The following is a 20,170-nucleotide window of genomic DNA, read 5'->3' as shown; positions in this document are numbered from 1 at the left end:
TTCAGAGGTGCTGAGCACCCACAATCCTTGCTCATGCTTAGCCTCCCACAGCCCTATAAAAATGAACTACAAAACATAAAAGAAAAATGTTTGCCTTTTCCTGCTCTTTTGAAGTATAAAGTTTCAGGTTTGCAAAATCATAGAGTGAGGTTCCTTCCTTGTCTGCTCTGCTAGGGTTGAGGGAAATCCACAAGTCAATCTCCAGTTATATCACTATTCATATCTGCTAACGTTTGCTAAGATCCTTTAGCAAAGAGAGGAAAGTGAGGCCGTGACGTTTATAATCTTTCAAATGTAACAAAATGAGCAAAGACACTTGTTCATTAAAAAGTAATTTAACAAATTAAAAAAACTATCCTTGTACATCAAAAAGAGCAGTGAGGTGAGTGCCCAGGCTTTCCTTTTTGGAAGGTTGCTCCCATTGTGTAAAACACGCTGCTCCCTTATTCTAGGGCCCTGAGCCATCGCAGTCTTCCTGGCATTGCTTTTCACCACCATCTGTAGGTGGGGCAAGAGCTGTTTTAGTTGACTACCATGTCATTGTAATGCCTATCACACAGTCCTTGTAAAATTACTATTATTGTATGTGTCCCTTTGTCTTTGCTCATGACTTTTTTGCATTATTTCTTAGTTTGAGACAGGAAGGCAAAGGTCCACACTTCTTGTGCTACTCAGAATAAATAACCCACACACCGCTTCAGTGGCATGTGCTGGATGTGTACAGTCTCGTTAATGCCGATTGCTGTACCCACTGGAGAGCTGCCAGTTCAAAATGTTGCTATTTTCACAGCAGACTCTTAGCAAATACCAAAAAATAACAAGTTGCAGAGAGAGAGAGATGGACAGACCTAAGTGCATTAGAGGCACTGATGTTCCTCTGCAGCCTGAGAGAGAATTCCCATCCTCAAGTCCTCCTTGTCCCTGAGCCCCACAGAATTTTATTTGTCATTTGTATGTTTTACACATAGTATTTGTGCGAAGACTGGACAAGAATATGCTGATGGCAGCTTTTGTTGCCCAATTCTGCTGGTCTGTTCTTTTGCAGGATAAAGAGTAAATTAGACAGAGGAGGAGTGATTCAAGATTTTGTTCATGCCCTGGAACAGCTTTCTAATCCAGTGATGCTCTTTAAGGTACAGTAAAAAGAACAGGAGTACTTGTGGCACCTTAGAGACTAACAAATTTATTAGAGCATAAGCTTTCGTGGACTACAGCCCACTTCTTCAGGAACCCCTCAGTCATGTGGCCTTTGAGAGAGACAATGCAGAGAGGAGCCAGCCAGACTGATGCTGGAGAACAGTTGCAGGAATTGTCAGGGATTGATGGCCACAGATGATGTCATCAGAGTGCTTTCTGCAATTTTCACTCTGAACATTCTCTCCCTGTTCTGATTGGCTGTTAGCCCCTTCCTTATTATCTCTAACCATTCTTGCTCCTTTCCTTTAGCTCTTCATCTAGCTAATCCCTTCCTAATATAACCTCAGTGAAAGGATTTAAATAACAAAACAAAAGCAGAAGATATGGTAGAACTAACATAATGTTTTCAATCATTGCATTGTTCCTTCTGCTTGTTCGATACACCCCTTAACCCTACTTATGTCTGTCTTGTGTATTTAAACTCTTTAGGTTAGGGACTGTCTTATTCTATCTTTGTACAGTGTCTCGCAGAATGGGGCCCTGTACTCAGTTGGCCTCCTGGCATTACTGTAATAAACATTATAAAAAATAAAGTATAAGAAACAGCATTTTACATAGCACTCCTGTAGCTTTCAGCTTGCTCTAAAATGATTATAGCAGACTTTTTAATTCTAATTCATATCATCAGTAGACCTAATACCATCTGACTGGGTTACAAAAGAGAGGGCGTGTAAATCATTTTCTTCAGTCCTCAGCCCTTTCTCTCTCTATTCACAGGATTGGGTTGAGGATGTCAAAAATGAGTTGGGAAAAACTCAGAGAAATAAAAATAACCTTAAGGAAATGTATGAAGGAATGTACAGAAACTTAGGAGATTTACAAGCTCCAGGTCTTGGGTTGTTCAGAAAGAGATTCATTCAGGTATGTATGAAATCCCTCTCAATGATATCGAATACTGTTGGTGAGTAATGGGATGGGAAGATTATACTGGAAAATTAAAAAGGACAGTATCAATCAGATAGGAGGTTCTGGCCCAATCCTGCAGCCCTCATTCATATGAATGATTGAGTTAAGACTGGGCCTTTAATACTTGTTAATTAGTATCTGTGATGCTTTAGTTTTGTTACAGTTCAGATGACACTTCTTGATGGCTCTGCCATGTCGAATGTTCCCACCTGAGGCATTAGTTTACACTTGTTCAGCCATTCCTCTCTGCTTACATATCAGTGCATTTGCCTCTGTCCCTACCCAAAGCTTTCTGCCTATGTACTTTATGTGGTACTCTGGCCTCTTATTCCTAACCTAATGCTTTAGAAGCATCAGATGGACAGTTTAATTGGGATCTTGTTGATGGCTGTGGCGCTGCAGAGAATCCTGAAATATCTGAGCACTTAGTGACAAAGAAATAGAGAAGGAAGAGTGAGTGTGTGTGTGTGTGTGTGTGGTGTGTGCTTTTTTAAATGTTAAACATGCTGATGGTTTTTAGCACTACATTTTTAGAGAAGCAATTTCATTCTAATGGGGATTAGTGGATTTGAGTTTGCAATCTCTGCACATTACAATTAATTATTAGGTCAAGTCCTCGCTAGTTTAACTAATTTTCATCAAAATTAAAAATATTCTGATATATTTCAAGAACACACAAAAGAAAGGAGGCTTTTTAATCATAAATTTGATTAAATGTGCAGCAGAACACACTACATTGATCTTGTCTTCAGTGGAATTTGTTTTACTTTTGTGCAGCCCAGCCTACTTTTACCAAGTGACTGTGATACAATAAAAATATCTGTGTTTAGATCTTTAAATGGGCCATTCCTCATACAGTATCTTCTATTCAGTGCAGCACTGTAAATGATATACACATTTAAATGACCTGAAAGAAAATATGAAACCATCACTTAATAAAGTTTGCAGATGAAACAAAAAATGGGGGAGTGGTAAATAATGAAGAGGACAGGTCACCAATTCAGAGCCATCTAGATCACTTAGTTAACAGGGTGCGGAAAAAAAAAAGGAATTTAGAATGGCTAAATATAAGTGTATATATCTGGGAACAAAGAATGTAAATCATACTTACAGGATGGGGGACTCTGATTCTGAAATAAGATTTGGGGGTGATGGTGGATAATCATCTGAACTTGAGTGCTCTGTGTGACGCTGTGGCCAAAAGAGCTAATGCGATCTTGTGAAACATAAGCGGGACTCTCAAGTAGGAGCAGAGAGGTTATTACCTCTGTATTTGGCACTGGTGTGACTGCTGCTGGTATACTGTGTCCAGTTGTGATGTCCACAATTCAATAAGGATGTTGTAGCGATACACTCAAGGAACTCAATCTATTTAGCTTAACAAAAAGAAGGTTAAAGGTGACTTGATTGCAGTGAGGAACAAATATTTGATAATGGGCTCTTCAGTCTAGCAGAGAAAGATATAACATGTTCCAATGGCTGGAAGTTGAATTAGAAGTTTAGACTGGAAATAGGGTGTAAATTTTTAATGGTGAGAGTAATTAATCACGGGAATAATTTACCAAGGATTGTGGTGGATTCTCCATCACTGACAATTTTTAAATCAAGGTTGGATGTGTTAGTAAAAGATCTGCTTTGGGAATTCTTTTGGGGAAGTTCTATGGCCTGTGTCATACAGGAGGTCAGACTAGATGACCACAGTGGTCCCTTCTGGCCTTAGAATCTATTAATCTAGTAACCAAACAAGAAAGAAAACTAAACTCAAAGCCAAAAAAACTTTCAACTAAAACAAGGGTGGGCAAAGTTTTTGGCCTGGCCACATTGGGGTTCCGAAACTGTATGGAAGGCCGGGTAGGGAAGGCTGTGCCTCCCGAAACAGCCTGGCCTCCGCCCCCGCCCCCTAACTGCCCCCCTCAGAACCCCAGACCCATCCAACCCCCATTGCTCCTTGTCCCCTGACACACACCCCGGAACCCCCCGCCCCTAACCGCTCCCCCCCCCCCAGGACTCCAGCCCCTAGCCAACCCACCCTGCTCCCTGTCCCGACTGCCCCCCAGAATCCCCTGCCCCTTATCCAACCTCCCCACCCCCTTACCATGCCGCTCAGAGCACCAGGACTGGCAGCCGTGCTGCCTGGACGGAGCCAGCCACGCTGCCCGGCAGGAGCTCGCAGCACCACTGCCCAGAGCATTGGCGGCACGGCGAGCTGAGGCTGTGGGGGAGGGAGGACAGCAGGGGAGGGACCGGGGGCTAGCCTCCCCGGCCAGGAGCTCAAGGGCCAGGCAGGATGGTCCTGCGAGCCGTAGTTTGCCCACCTCTGAACTAAAACATAAATGATAGAAAAAATACTCTAACAGTTGTCTGAGCCACCTTAGAATATTCCTCAGATCCTCCATAGTGGGAATTTTTCTGCTAATCCTCATTTCACAGTCTCTATGGGAATCAGAATGCAATGCCCTTGACAACTCATTTTATTTCTTTCTTACTACAGGGTCATAGATGTTCATGATGCTTTATAGACAAATAAAATGATAGGCAAATAAAATATAATTTGCTTACAGCTATTTGTATAAATAAGATGTTAGAGAGAACTTGTCTTAATAATTAATTACTATGTCCAGGGATTCCAAAAACAAATCCCCACTTAGAGAATCAGTTTCATTCTAAAATGCAGTGCTGTGCCTCTGAGGCACAGTGTGATCTTGCTATGTATGAAGTGAACTTTAATTCCTTTACTGTAAATTAATTTCAACTTCAGACCTTTGGGAAGGATTTTAGCAGTCATTTTGGAAAAGGCGGCTCGAAGCTGTTAGATATGAAGGCTGATGACTTCAATAGAATTGCATTCTCTCTCCTTTCAAAAATGAAAGACCAGAAAGAACCTGGAAATCTGAAAGAATGCTCACCTTGGATGAGTGACTTCAAAGCTGAATTCATGAGGAACGAACTGGAGATTCCTGGTATGCTACCATTTCAGTATGGATAGTGAACTCTTACAAGAATAGTAGTTACCCTTAAGTTCCAGTCTTCTTTAGCTAAGAACAAGAGTCTTCTCAGTTGATTCCTTATGCGTCCTCTCTGTGGCCCTGTATCCTGCCATTGCAGGGGGAAGCATTTGGTAATCGGAGGGATCTTTTCTGTCTCTTCTTCTTAAGACTAGATTTAGCTATATTTACTGCTGTGATATTTTAAAATGTCTTTTCTTTTAAGAAAAAAAAAAATCATTGAACTTTCATGTTGCTTCTAACCCCTTGATCCCAGCAGGCTTTAAACAAAGATCTAACAGATTTGCATTCTAGTTTGAAAAAGATCTTTCCTCTGAAAGCAATGAGTTCCAAAATCGAATGGCATAGGTGAAAAAATAATACATGTCACTGAACGACAAAATGAAATACTGTATGTTTAAATATACACTTTTAAAATCTTAGTTTACTACTAGTTTAATAAGATGCAATATGAGGCTGAATATGCATGCCATCATCAACTAAAGTTTAATTTTTAAATATTTTAATATTTAAATGAAGACTGTATGCCTCTTTGTTTTATTTTTACTTCAGGTCAGTATGATGGTAAAGGTAAACCATTGCCAGAATACCATGCAAAAATCTCTGGATTTGATGAACGGGTATGCTAATAACTTTAAAGACAATATCCCTTTTGGCTTCTAATGTAAAAACATGGCTCAGTATAGTGTTTTTGCGGGGGAAGGAAGCAGTGTGTAAACAGATATCTAACAGTACACAAAGGATTAATTAGATGGCCATTATAACATCATTAAATACACATTGATATTAGTTTGCGGTGTTTTCTATATGGATAATTGGGTGCTTTCTGCAGAGGCAATGGATTTATCTACACTTTTCTAAATTAGTAAAAAATAAAGCAGTCTAGTGGTGCAAGAACAACATAACAGTACACAGGAATACAAGAGGCCCAGCAGTTTAAGTGATAGCCCTGATGCTACAGCAATGCATGCTCTCACCTGTGCCAAAAATGTTTTGCTTTTTTCCCTCCCTTCAAGATAAAAGTAATGGAGTCTATCAGGAAACCAAAACGTATAAACATCCGAGGCAGTGACGAGCGGGAACATCCCTTTCTTGTCAAAGGTGGTGAAGATCTCCGGCAGGACCAGCGCATCGAGGAGCTCTTTGATGTCATGAATATTATCCTTTCCCAAGATGCTGCCTGCAGCCAAAGGAACATGCAGATAAAAACTTACAAAGTCATACCCATGACAACCAGGTAGGGACTCTGTGGTCTTGTCATTCAGGGATAAAAATCCTCACATCAAAAGTCACATAGCTTCTTTGTGCTGGGAGGTGGGATTTCTTTGTGCCAAATGCTGGTGCAAAAATTTTTGGCACTTGGCTCTGGGAATTGTTTTATATGATATGAAACTTTTTTTAGACTATTTACATGATATTTTTAATTTGTCGAAAGTGCCATGTCTGGCAATTATTTTTCTGAATATATTTGGGTTTATAATTATAAATTACTTCCTGAGTTTAGACCTCACAGCATGTCCCAAAGTTGGGTAAATCCTATGATCCTGTTTTAAGGATAAGGAAACTGAGGCACAAAATTTGAGACTTGCCCAAGACAATGATCTTTACCAGAGTCAGGAACAAAACCTACAGTCTTGTGACCTATCAACTGGACCATGCTGCTTTCTAGTTATATTGCTCCTCTTTTTCAATTAAACTCTGAGGGTTTTGTTCCCACACATGATTTCTTTTGTTTCAGATTAGGGCTGATTGAGTGGTTGGAAAATACCTGTACCTTAAAGAATTTCCTTATGGAAAGCATGTCCGAAGAGGAAAAAGATGACTATCACAGGTGATGCTGGTTTTAACTGCCCACATGAATAGAAATAACTGTTACTGGGCTCTTTCTCAAATTCTGTTATTTTACACCATAGGCTTAATGTGTTAAATAAATAAATAAAGTATTTGTAAGCCAGAAGTCTCTTTAGTACTTCCTGACCCAAATTAGTATTGGCAGCTTTTTAATGAGTACCATTGTACCTGGCATCCATATCCGCCACCCAACTTGCGTAAACAGGGAGTTTGTAATCCTCTATGACATTATCATCATTATTTCCTTATCAACAGATTATGATTTTACAAGTGAAGGATTTTGATCTCTTGCTTTGAACAAGCAGGAAGTGGACTTAGGTCAGCAAGGAGAGAGAGCTACTTAGAACTGTGTGTTCAGCAATGAGTCAGTAATTGAGGATATTGCCTATAACTACATGACATAAAAGTCTATCTGAGTTTAAAAGAAATGTTGCCTTTGCATGACGAGTGGATTTTAGAAATTCTAGTTTTCTATCTCCTAGCTGTTGGGTTTCAAAGGATAAACATTTGTAGAATCAGATGAATTCTAATTTTTCAATCTCTATTATCTTTGTGAGGCTTTAGGAATAACTTTAACTAACTGCTTTGTTCCCATTACACAGTTTTGTTTAGATTTATCTAGATATTGGCATGATTGATTTGCAAGCTCTTTTGTTTTTGAAACATGGTTGTGGAATCAAGTCTCACACCAAGGCTCGCATCCAGTTTGACACATCAGTTGCATTACTGGTTGTGTCCTTCAGTTGAGACATTTAACTGTGCTCCTTTCTGCCTGTCTTCTGTTTGTACAAAACCAAGTTAACAATCCTTTAGCACTTTTCCAATAGAAATGAGAGCTGTGAAAAGATTCTTTCTCCATTTTCCAAGTGGGTGGTGGAGTAATTACTAAGCATGTAAGAACTACTGAGTTTGCCTACAAAGTCTCTGCATTACCAGCACCTAGCTCATTGCTTTGGGATGGGCTTGTACCTTGAGTGAGAAAGGGGTCATGTAAATCCCATTCTGGGTGGTGGGAAAGTTGTGGGAGAGGGATCACAATGTGCAAAAAAGAGAGAATTCTAATATGTAGGGTAAGTACATAGAAATGTATGTTTGTGTCTTTGTGAAAACTGTTTCATAATTTAAAACATAAGCCTATTTTATACTTGTAAATACAGTTTATTAATTATTTCCACACTTGGCTGAGGGAACAGCAGCATTCCCAAAGGAAATACTGATGAGAATTCCCACTGACTAAACTTCAGTTTAAGAGAGGGGGGAAAAAACCCAAAATAATTATAGGAGGATTTGGAATTTCTTTGCTTTGCTTTCTACAAAGCAGACACACCATGCAGCCTGGATACTAATCATCTTCTTCTACCGTTAGTCCCATCTAAATGTGTCAGCTCTTCGAGTCTGGCTTTTCCATTCCAGTCTGTCTTGAAACAGTTCCTTGGAAAGTCCACAGCTAATCAAATCGTCTTGTATGACATCTATTCAACTAGTTTTGGGTCTTCCAACCCTTCTCGTACCCTCCATTTCTAAATTTAACACCCAATTTCTTATATATTCTTCTGATCATCTTTTCACACACCCAAACCATACAAGCTTGGATTTCCTCAGCTTTTCTATAATTGATGATACCTTCACACTTCCCCTACTTCATTCATTCCAAACATGGTCCATCCTTGCAATATCAAGCATTCATCTTAATGGTTTCATTTCCATTATATTGCAGATCTGCTCCTGTCTCTTCCTCAGTGCCCAGTGTTTGGAGCCATACAAAAAGACAGCTCTAATTACCATCTTACAAATCTTACGTTATTTTTCAATTTGATAGGTGTTCTCGTATTACAGATCATTCTGCTCGCTTCTCTCCACTTAGTCCATCCCTTTCCAGTGTTGCTTGTAAGTTTATCATTGAATTTACCTTCATCCTGTACTATTGAATCTAAGTACTTGAGCTTCTGTATCTTTGGTAGTGACTGATCCCCCAGACTTAGTCTCGTTGCCTTCCTGCAAATATACATCAAATGTACAGGTCATATTTCTCCTGATTTTTTTCATGCCATTTCTTTTAAGTACACACTTCTATCTCTCTAAATCTTTTTTGCTCTCTCCCATGAGCACAACGTCATCTGCACAAAGCATGCACCAGGATGCCACTCTGAATGTTTTCTGTAAGCCCATCAAGCACCAAGCAACAAAAAGGGGCTGAGCCTTCATGTATTCCAACACTTATTAGAATCTTTCCAGTTTCTCCACAGGGCCTTCTAACAGGTAACAGCACCCTTGTACATGTCCTGGACAAGTCTGATGTAGTCTTCAGGTATCAGTTTCATTCTCCTACAGATCTGAGAGCTGATTTCTCTCAGAACATGGTCTTAAGCCTTCTCAAGATCGATGAATACCATGTGCAGAGTTTTTCTCTTTTCTCTATATTTTTCCACAGGCAGTCTTAATGCAAAGGTAGCATCCATTGTTGACTTGCCTGGCATGACTCCAACCTGATCTTCATTGTGTGCATCCTGAGTTTAATGCTGTCATAGTTACCACAGTCTTGTATGTCTCTTTCTCTCTTAAATATTGGTATTAATGTGCTCTTTCTCCAGGCAGCTTTTTAGTCTTCATGGTGAAATTAAACAGTGTCAATATGTTCATGTTTGCTTGCCCCAGGTGCTTCCATACTTCTGCTGGTATGCGGTTGGGGCTGAGAGCTTTCTTTTTCATGTTCCTCAATACTTCTGCAACAACTTCTAGGACTGATGCCACCAGGCCCTGAGTTGATTTTATATATAGCTTGGTTCCCTTGGATTCTTTTCATTCATGAGCCTTGCAAAGTAATTTCTTCACTCTTCCTTAATCTGGTTCTCATTGATTAACATATTTCCACTTCCATCTTTTAATGACTTTGAAATGAAGGAGGGTGAGAGAGAAATATATAGACTGGCAAAGACTCACGATAGAACTAAAGTCATTGTTGAGATCAGTCTGGGTACTAATAGTTTACTAGAAGATTTCATCTGAGAACAACAAAGACCTCCAAACCATTAATTAACCTCAGAATATCCTCTATATGCTAAGAAAGTAAGGGGGGTTATGTATACACATCACTTCATCATTTACTAAAAAAGCATTCATACCTTTGGTGGAACACACAGCTGTTTAACACCTCACAGCAACGTTACACCTGATATACAGGAAGAAAAAAAAAGAAACCGCAGGAGCAATTTAAGCAGGCAAACTGGAATTATGTGAGTAGGCAATTGGCCAGGGCAGCTAAAGTAGCACTCTTCTCCCTTATGAAAAAATATGATGAGACCTGCATTAAGCTACAACAGGTCTGAATCTCAGCTTTACATATTCTTTTTACAAAGACAGAACCTTCAACAGCACACAGTGGCCCTTAGGCACCAGTGTGGGTAATAGGTTCAATAACAGTGATAATTGTGCCTCATAACAACTTCCATCTGAGGCTCTCCAAGCCCTTACAAACATTAAATTAGGCATCTAAACACCCTTATGATATAGGGAAGTATTAATCTTACCCCCATTTTTTATAGATGGGGGAAACTGATGCACAGAAGTGACCTAACTTGCCCAATGTCAGACAGGAAGCCTTATGGTAGGCCTTTAACCACAGTCTTTTCTTTCTCCCAGTACTGAGAAAATGCCACCTACTGAACCACAGCACAACTTCCTACAGCAATTAAGCATTCATTTATAGGCCTCGTATTCAGATATTGACTTGTCCTGACCCTCCTTATCTTGTTACTAAATATGAGAAGCACAGAGCAGCTGTATGGAAAATTTGAATCTTTCCACTATATTTCAAAAATGTACAGGCCATATTTCTCCTGATTTTTTTTCATGCCATTTCTTTTAAGTACACACTTCTATCTCTCTAAATCTTTTTTGCTCTCTCCCATGAGCACTATGTCATCTGCAGAAAGCATGCACCAGGATGCCACTCTGAATGTTTTCTGTAAGCCCATCAAGCACCAAGCAACAAAAAGGGGCTGAGCCTTGATGTATTCCAACACTTACTAGAATCTTTTCAGTTTCTCCACAGGGTGAAACTGAGGGTATGGAAAATTTGAATCTTTCCACTATATGCTTTCTCTTTACTGTAGTGCAGATTCCAACACTGTATGTTCCCTGTTTAGAATAACCTGGCAAAATTCCACTTGCTGCAGGTGAATAAAATATCATTCAGGTTTTTCTCTATCATCAATTAGCGTGGTAAAAAGTGGTCAAATGGATTTTTGCATGAGTTACTAAATTTTCAAGACACTTCTTTTCAAGGCTGCTTTCGGATCAATTCATGCTCTCTCTCACTTCCTTCTCAAGGCCCTTGCTGTTCCTATTGAAAAAAACAGTTCAACAGAATGCACTAAGTCAAAGAGCCCTGTGGTTGGTGAAGGCCTGTGTCTAATATTTGCTTTGTATGGATTTGATTGCAAAATATTTGCACTTCACTCTGGTTTACTGTGTTTTGTTATTCTTTTGCATTTTGCGCACACAAAAATGTAGATAAATCACTCATCCTTTTGTTCATCCACAGCCGAAAAGGACCTCGTGTCATGTACAGTGACTGGCTGTCCAAGATGGCTGGGAAGGAGAATGGCATTGCACGCTATAAGACTATGTACAGGTAGGTCTCACAGTTAACGTAATTTTCAGAAAAACAGTTGGTAAGAAATATCGACAACACATTTTTGGTGGAATTTGCTGAATCATCTAAACCAAAATGTTCCCGGGACCGTGTTGATTTTGATGAAATTCTGCCAGAAACCAGGTAGGATTCCAGCAAAATCCTGACTTGTTTCCTGCCAGTTTTACATCTGCCTCCTTGACAGCCCATCTAGTAGGCTGACAGGGAGCAGAGAGCCTGGAAGCCCAGGATCCCCACGCCAGCACACCCCGCCATTTTGTCCGCCCCCAAGCCTGGGATTTCAGCGCAGTTGGGTGGAAAATGGTAACTCTGCTTCACAGAGAACTTCAAAATGTTGGACTAAGCTTATTGTATCTATTTTATTTTCTCCCTGATTTCTACTGTATTGAATTGATAAATTATAAGATTTCACTTTGGGAACAGCTGCCTGGAAAATAGATCTTTTCTATCTTCCTAGGAACAAACAACATTTTATCATCTTTGTTCCTCTGAATTTGAGGAAACACTCCTTGTGATTGGTACAGTTCCAGCGTTAAACAAAATGTTAGTGCATTGATGTAAGGACTTTTTCTCTTAAAAGTGTTAGATCTTCTCATTGTACAGTTTCAATAACTGGTGCATTTTGTTGTTGACTTGCAGTAGAGCTAATCGTACAGAAACAGTCCTGTCTTTCAGAAACAGGGAAACCAGTGTTCCAGGAGACCTTTTAAGGTGAGTACACTGACAGTTACTGTGCGTTGATTACAAAAGTAATATCAATGTTTGTTTCACAATATCTGACTTTTGTTTTTGTTAAGGAGAGCATTTGTTAAGATGAGTACAGCTCCTGAGGCGTTTCTATCTCTGCGATCCCATTTTGCCAGCTCTCACGCACTGATGTGCATCAGCCATTGGATTCTTGGTATTGGAGACAGACATCTGTCCAACTTCATGATTAATATGGAGACAGGCGGCATGGTGGGAATAGACTTTGGACATGCATTTGGTTCAGCGACGCAGGTATGTTTCCTCTGATCCTTTTCTGTTGACTACTCTATTGGGTGTCTTGGGGGCTGACAGTCAGCCAATTACTTTATATTTTGTATTGAAGTTAAAGTATGTAAAAGTATTTTATTTGTGCTGAATTTGATGATTTCTCATACTTGACACCAGAAGTTAAGCAAATGATTCTAGTTATCATTAGAACAGAATCTTTTTCCAGATAACTTGGCTGATGCTAACAGGTTGATACATTCTACAGCTCTATGCGGAGAGCAAAGTATTTTTTTAATATTGGTATCAGTATTTGATGCTTTCTGAAAATCAGAAGGCCTTGCTCATCCATGCTTTCAAACAGTAGTTATTGACAAATATTCATAGCCATAACTTTAACCCAAGGGCAATCTGGTTTCAGTGGGCTCCACGTTATTTTCAGTTCAGTAGCCAGCAATGTTTTAAGGTTCATGCAGAAGACTTATCTTTGTAATCCTTTAGTTTCAAGGTTTTTTAATTCATTGGTTTCACTTTTTCCTTGTTCTTCTGTAGTTTCTGCAAGTGCCAGAGTTGATGCCTTTTCGTCTAACTCGCCAGTTCATTAATCTGATGTTGCCAATGAAAGAATCAGGTCTCATTTACAGTGTGATGGTACATTCCCTAAGAGCCTACCGCACAGAGCCAGACCTCCTGGTCAGCACTATGGACGTGTTTGTAAAAGAACCTTCCTTAGACTGGCAGGTAAATTTTTGTCTTTGTTCTTTCCTTTTTGCCTTTCTATTCATGAACAAAGCCTAAAGTTAATTAGTTTTGCCTTTACTTGATCATTTTTCGTGATAAAACAAGGAAGCCTTTCCTGATAGTCAACCTACGTTTCCCTTTTATCTTTATCAGCAGCTTTATTGAGCTGGGGAATAATCTTTCAGAGATACTGGCAGAAGCCAAGTTCTTGAAACATGTAAAATAAGACACTGATTTCTTATAGGGATAAGAGAAGGACTGGACGGAGGGATAGCTTTTATCCATTTCTAATTTGTGTTATTTAGTTTCATTTCTGTATTGAATGAGTGATCTTAAGATCTTCAGATCTTTATGGTGATTCATGCTATCACCCTATGTAGTATAAAGACAGTATTTTCAATTTGTCACATAAGCAGCGCAACTTAGTTTAATGTACAAACATGACACCATGCATTTCATACAATGTGTTGTTTATGAAAATACTTCTGAAACCAGTTACTGAATTAAAAGTTTAAGTATTTTCAGACTACCTTTAACTGTACAGAATTTGCTAAAATGATGTAATTATGTGCAATAAATTATTCCTTAGTTTTAGAGGCAACAAAATTTTGAGATTTCACTCAAGCAGATCAAAGTAGAGCTTAAGAAGATGTGCTTTCCTATGTTCAGGTTAGCATTCATCCACTTTGCTGAATCTGCAGAAATACAAATGTTTGTCATATTTTCAGTTGCAAAGTAACTTAAGTCACAGGCAGGAGTAAATTTCCGCTAAATATCCTGCCCTCCACTTTCTTTGCTGACTAGTTCCTGAGGATGTGGGTGGCTGTGAGAATGTAGGAGAGGTTTAAGAGTATGGTTGTTTGTCTAATTTATGATAAATGAAGAAAAATATTTTCTCTCATTAGAATTTTGAATTGAAGCAGTTGAAAAAAGGCGGCACATGGTCTAAGGAAGTAAACACAGCTGAAATAAACTGGTATCCCTTGCAGAAAGTGAACTGTGCCAAAAGAAAGCTGGCAGGTGCCAATCCAGCAGTACTCACCTGGTAAGACAGTCTCTCCCTTGGATTTCCAAGTCCTTTAATAAGAACCTTTGCAATTGAAAGAGTCAGGGACTTGTTACCTTCAGACTTAATGGCAGAAAAGGAAGACAAGGGGGCAATTTAATCATTTTGCTTCTTGGCAGAGTGAATTGTTTTGATGTACAAAAGCTGTCAGAACCAACTTACTAGCCAAACTACCCTTTATCTCCTGAGTGTCCTTGTTCCAGCTCAGTTTTCCTCTTTACTCCTGGGCATTTATTTTTCTTGGCAGCATGTGTGGCCACACCATGCAAGCCTAGTTATTTCCCACCCCTCACAAGCTGTTGCTCTTCATAAAGCTTTGGGGGTAGAGATGAAATTTGAATGGACTCTTTTTTTTGTTTTTTGTTTTTGTTTTTTATAAAAACCAGTAGTCTAGCAGGAATGTTGAGGCAACTGTAAGGGAGGCATACAACTAAATTAGATAGTTTCCAAAAAAAATTGTTAAATTGCCTAGGAATGTGATGGCCTACTGAGATTTAATCAGCTCCGTCAAGATTGGCTCAAGCTAGAAATCCACAGTATTTTAGTCTTTAAAATTCAATTAATCCCTTCCTTTTTAAATTCATTTTGGGTTGGTGCAATGAATGAAAAGCTTGTTTAAAATTATACAAATACTTTTAAAATGGCTGAATAGGAAGGTGCAATTTGTATCACCCAGGAGAGCTATGGCAGTAACAGGTTTGATTGCCTTTAGGTTGCTGTGTGACGGAATGAGTAACTGTTTTCTGCTCTGGCCTCCATTGATGCGGCTGCCTTTTTTCAGATGAGCACTTGGCAGGTGAGGGAGGGGAGAAACAGTACAATACAAGTAGCAGTTTGATTGAGAGGCTTATAGAAATTCTGGGTATCTGGGACCTAGCCTCCCAGATTGGGTTCACAGACTTGTGACTTGCTAAAGTAGTTGTGTAGATAGTGCTTTAACGGTGCAGCTCAGAAGCCGGGGCAGGGGCAGCTTTCAGAACCCAAGCTGCAATGTCAAAGCACTGTCTACACAGCTACTTTTAGCATACTAGTGCGATCCCCATTAACACAAGTCTGTGGACCCAGTCTGGGAAGCTCACTCCCAGATGCAGTGTAGACATACCCTTTGAAAATCTCACAGACTTGAGCTCAAGCTGAAGATGTTCATAGTAAATGCTCACAGATGAGGGAAGAGCCTGAGATCACTCATTTTAAGGACCTGATCTTGACTTGCTAAGCACTCTAAACACCTATAGAGTCAAGAATGCTCACTACCTTATAGGATTAGGCCTTAAAGCTCTCCTTTAAAAATTAAAAAAACAAGGTCTAGATTTTCAGAGTTTTCTTTTTTTCAGTGATGAATTACGACTGGGCCATGAGAAATCACCTGCCTACAAGGAATATGTAGCTGTAGCTCAAGGAAGCAGAGATCACAACATCCGAGCCAAAGAACCAGAGGATGGACTTTCGGAAGAAATCCAAGTGAGATGCCTTCTAGATCAAGCAACAGACCCCAATCTCCTTGGCAGAGTTTGGGAAGGATGGGAGCCCTGGATGTGAAAGAAAGGCTGTAAGGAAATAATCAAATGGAGTGTTCTCTAAGCCAAACCACTACAGTCAAGTTACTCTGTGGTGGGGGAGGAGCATGGATAGAAAAACAATTAATTTGTATTTTCCACAGTGGTAAGTCTGAACTGATTAAGGGTTGTGATACTGTGGTAGAACTTACTCAAAGATGACAATTTGAACTAATGTCTCTGTACTAGGAATATGGTGACTGTGTTGAAGGCTAGGGCCCATGATATTAAGCTATTGTATTTAACAGAAGAAACCACAAACAAAATAACCACACAATCTTTGAATGGGTGTTTAACATGCTGTATTGTTTCATCTAATCACTTTTTGTGTGGATTAAAGTCAACACATACAGCCTATTGAATGCTACTTTTAAAAATGAGAGATTTCAGTGTGTATCAATCAGTTGCTATAATACCAATTATGACCACAACACAGCCTGTTTTAACAATTATAGGAGATGTTTAGTAAGTTGTGACTGTACATTATAAAGATGTTTTATAGTTTTGCATTAATTTAAACTGCAAAGTTTTCATGTTTTAAGAATCATATTTAACAGAAGTGTTGAGTCCATACCTGAAAGCAGGCATTGCTGCGTGTCTACCGTTTTCTGCTGTGAATGAGCTGGCAGCACAGGACAACGTAGTCTGTTGTTTTCCAGTACTTGCTTATGAGGAGATTTAAGGGGGGGAAGTCTGACTTTAGCCACACCAAGAGCACGAGCCTCTACTGTAAAGCAGTTTTTTAGAGGTAACCTCTGTGCCAAACAAAGTGCAGCAGAGATTATATGGGAATGAATTATTGTCTTTCAAAATATTATGACGTCGTCTTAAATGAATTCATGTTAATAACTAATTTCCCATTGACATTTTTAAATAATGCATGATTATCGTGGAGCAGTGAACAAGTATAAAATAACTTTAAAAAATGAAAAGCAAGCACCTTTGACTTCTCTGCAGCTGTAGGGGCTCTTCTTTGCAACTGTTGTTATAGGTCATCTCAGCCCTACTCAGGCCTGCTTCTACACTGACTTCCTTTCCCTGGCATCAGTTTCAACCTGAAACCAGAGACAGACCATCAGTCTCTCTGCTGGATAAGAACCTATAAGACAAATAAGAGCAGGTAAATGTATAAACTGAAGCTAATGAGCATAAAGGGAATTGTTCAGAGTTGGAAACTGAGTGGCACAAAGAAGCAACAAATAATATTTCTGGGAGGTGTTTTGCCCCCTTCTAAAAAGGTTGAAAATTTTAACATCCTTTCTAAATCATAAATGCTAAGAGTTTTGCTTTGTTCACTTTGACTCAGTTCTAGCACTGTAAATCAACATCTCAGAATTCTCGGTCAGCAGCATTTTGAATGAGTACAACCGAGTCTGGGGCCATACTAGATCTTTATTAGGAAAACCACTGGCACAAAAACCTCCTGTACAGCACCCAGGAGTTTGTCTATTAAAAAATAAAAACATAAGCTGTAGAATAAGTAACAGCTCATTTCTAAATTAGTAGTTTTAAGACACTCATTAAAGAAGCTTAAACTGCTCTTTTCCCCTCTTAAATTGAAGGGCACTATATATGCAAAGTTGTTGGGTTTTTTTGTCCACTGCAACATGTGCAATGTAGTAATGTATTTTTATATACTCACCTTTGTATGATTCTTCTGAATGCATTTTGCTCCTTTTTATCTTTGATATCAATAAAGGAGACATCATGACTTAAAGCTGTCTGTGTGGAAGGACTGTGTGTCTCTTCTAAAGTCATAAAGCACAGTAAAGAGTCACATGAAAAGCTGAGTTCATGTTCAGAAGTCAAGTGGCTGACTCCAAGAGGTATTAAATTGCCCTTTTTGCACATTCCTCTTATACTTGCTGAGTACTTTGACCTGTAAAATAGATAGTTTAGGTTTACAGTTTAACCAGGTTTTTCACATAGGAGTTTTGAAGCTTTCACAAGGAATTTGCAGTTTTCTGACTGGGCACTGCAAAAATAAGTTGCCCCAACATTCTCAGAAGGGGTTGGTGTAAAGGATTCTGCAGTGAGAGCCAACACCCATAGCCATTGTCCCAGCCAGCCACACTTTTTCAAGGGGAAGGGAGTTGTGATGAATGTAGACTACAAAGGATCGGGGAGGGGAAAAATAGAACACCAAAAAGATTTACATACCAGTACTGTGTAAGCTTGAGAGTCAGCAATGGAAGCCTTTGATGTAGCCCAGCTGTTGAAACACGTACTAATTGTCCCAGGGCACCAATTTATCATGTGCTTCCTACCTCAGTGATGAATTTTAGATATAAAAGTGATGTCTGATTTATAAGCAACAGACCACTCAGTCCTATGAGTGATGAGATACTGATACTATTCTATCTCACACTTCCTCCATCCTGGAATTAATCCATCCAAGCTGAAGGTTTTAATAAGGTTATTTATATTTTCACTGGCACCACCGCCAGGCCATTGACGTTACATAAGTTACCCAGTCAGAGGAGTATACCTCTGAGCCTTCATTATCTAGTTGTAAAAGTCTGTTAAACCAACCCCATCATTTAATCCTTTCAACTGTTGTGCTACACTGAGTTACAGCTCTATAGCTAAATACATACATGTCAAAAAAACAAAGCCCCTGTTCTGGTATTTAGTCTAAAAGACAAATACATGGAGCAACAGGCAAGGTATGGGAAGGTGCTGACACTCTGAAAAACCTTCCTGTTTGAGGTTGTCATTGTGAGTTTTCAGAAGAAGGCAACAAGAGCGTATTTGGCACACAGGAAGTGGGAGACTGTTTCTGCTGGCTTAAAAGAAGGTGATAAATAGAATAACTGCATAATTAGCCACAAGGTTAGGGTTAACAAAAATATTACTTATTATTACATTGAACTGTTGGTTAAAATAAGCAGATATACTAGATTAACTAAAGAAAAATACATTAATTGCATGCAGGAAATTATATAAACAATAAATACAAATTCTGCTGAACAACTAATAAAAAAAACTGTTTAGAATATGTAAATACTTCTGATCTCACATTCTTTGGAGGGGAAAAACCCATCAATCATCTTTCTCTCAGCATTGCTCTGCTGGTTTGCAATTTGGGAGACTGTTCCACACCAACCACAAGTTTAAAAAAAAAAAAAAAAGACACCACTCTCCATAACCAACTCCAGCATCCTTTCCTAGAGATTACTGATGAAGTTCATGTTCTTCACACACCCCTTGTCTCTCACACATCAACACTACCTTTCCCCCACCTAATTTAAGCTGTGTCTATACTACAGAAGTTACAGCAACAGAAGGATATTTTCTGTCATTTTATTTAATCCACCCCTCCAAGAGGTGATAGCTAGGTTGACGGAAGAATTCTTTAGTTGATCTAGCGATGTCTACACCATGGCTTAGGTCAACTTCATTATGGCTCTCAAAGGTGTGAATTTTTTTCACACCCCCCCCCCCCCCCAACTAACGTAGCTAGGTACACCTCAGTTTTACGTGTAGACCAGGCCCTAGATATTAGTTGTAATTCCAGGCTTTAGGTGTTTGCACCTTACTTTCCTCATATATATATATCCCAAGGAACCGGCAAGGTGTTCCAGAGCAGAGATTGTTTGGTCACTCTGTTTGAGGGTGAAAGCCCCTTCAACAACTGGTCTGCCCTCCTGCTGAAGGGTTTGGTTAGAAGCTTCACACAATTAGATAAAGCAACTTTATTGAAGGAATGATATTTTTTGAGAACCCTCTCCACAAACTTACTTTATGCATAATCTTGAATATGCTAAGGATTGTTACCCAAATATTATTGCTCTAAAACTCATTCGTCGCTGACCTGTGACCAAGGGTGTGAGACTATCTTCTGAGTCAGCCAGTCATATTAGTAGCAATGGACTATGAAAAGATTTACATATGAAATGTATACAGAAACGCTGACACTTCTTTAAAAAACAAAAACAAAAAAACCCCAAAAATACAATGACCATCTAGCTGGGGGGAGGGGAGAAGGGAGTCAGTAACAGCAGAACTCAGAGGCATTGTAGTGTATTACATAAATGTTGTTTATCTGTTCTACTGTCAATATAAAGATATGATGTCTGGAAATACTAGTATTTAATTTTACAGCAACATTTTAACTTCTGTTTCCATTTTACTTAAATATTCTTCCTATTGCAAGGTGCTGCTTTTCCTAGGATTTACTACCTCACTTTCAAGCAGATGGCATTGCTATTTTGCATTCATT

The 20,170-nt window shown here is 39.2% G+C and overlaps 1 protein-coding gene across 1 annotated transcript in view; it reads left to right on the top strand.

Annotated features, from left to right (window-relative positions):
* PRKDC (protein kinase, DNA-activated, catalytic subunit) overlaps positions 1-17,665 on the top strand; it is a 150,000-nt gene extending 132,335 nt beyond the window's left edge. Inside the window, exons 75-86 of the mRNA XM_034762890.1 lie at positions 1,046-1,133; positions 1,915-2,058; positions 4,862-5,063; positions 5,661-5,728; positions 6,125-6,345; positions 6,847-6,939; positions 11,503-11,592; positions 12,253-12,324; positions 12,411-12,612; positions 13,138-13,326; positions 14,232-14,371; positions 15,727-17,665. Of these exons, the coding sequence (XP_034618781.1) occupies positions 1,046-1,133; positions 1,915-2,058; positions 4,862-5,063; positions 5,661-5,728; positions 6,125-6,345; positions 6,847-6,939; positions 11,503-11,592; positions 12,253-12,324; positions 12,411-12,612; positions 13,138-13,326; positions 14,232-14,371; positions 15,727-15,931 (1,714 nt within the window). The 3' untranslated portion in view covers positions 15,932-17,665. The remainder of the gene's footprint in view (positions 1-1,045; positions 1,134-1,914; positions 2,059-4,861; positions 5,064-5,660; positions 5,729-6,124; positions 6,346-6,846; positions 6,940-11,502; positions 11,593-12,252; positions 12,325-12,410; positions 12,613-13,137; positions 13,327-14,231; positions 14,372-15,726) is intronic.
* The last annotated feature ends 2,505 nt before the right edge of the window (positions 17,666-20,170 follow it).

This window comes from Trachemys scripta, chromosome 2 (assembly GCF_013100865.1).
Source record: "Trachemys scripta elegans isolate TJP31775 chromosome 2, CAS_Tse_1.0, whole genome shotgun sequence".
NCBI lineage: Eukaryota > Metazoa > Chordata > Testudines > Emydidae > Trachemys > Trachemys scripta.
The sequence above is the reverse complement of the archived record's forward strand: the minus strand, read 5'-3'. Positions and strand labels throughout refer to the sequence as shown.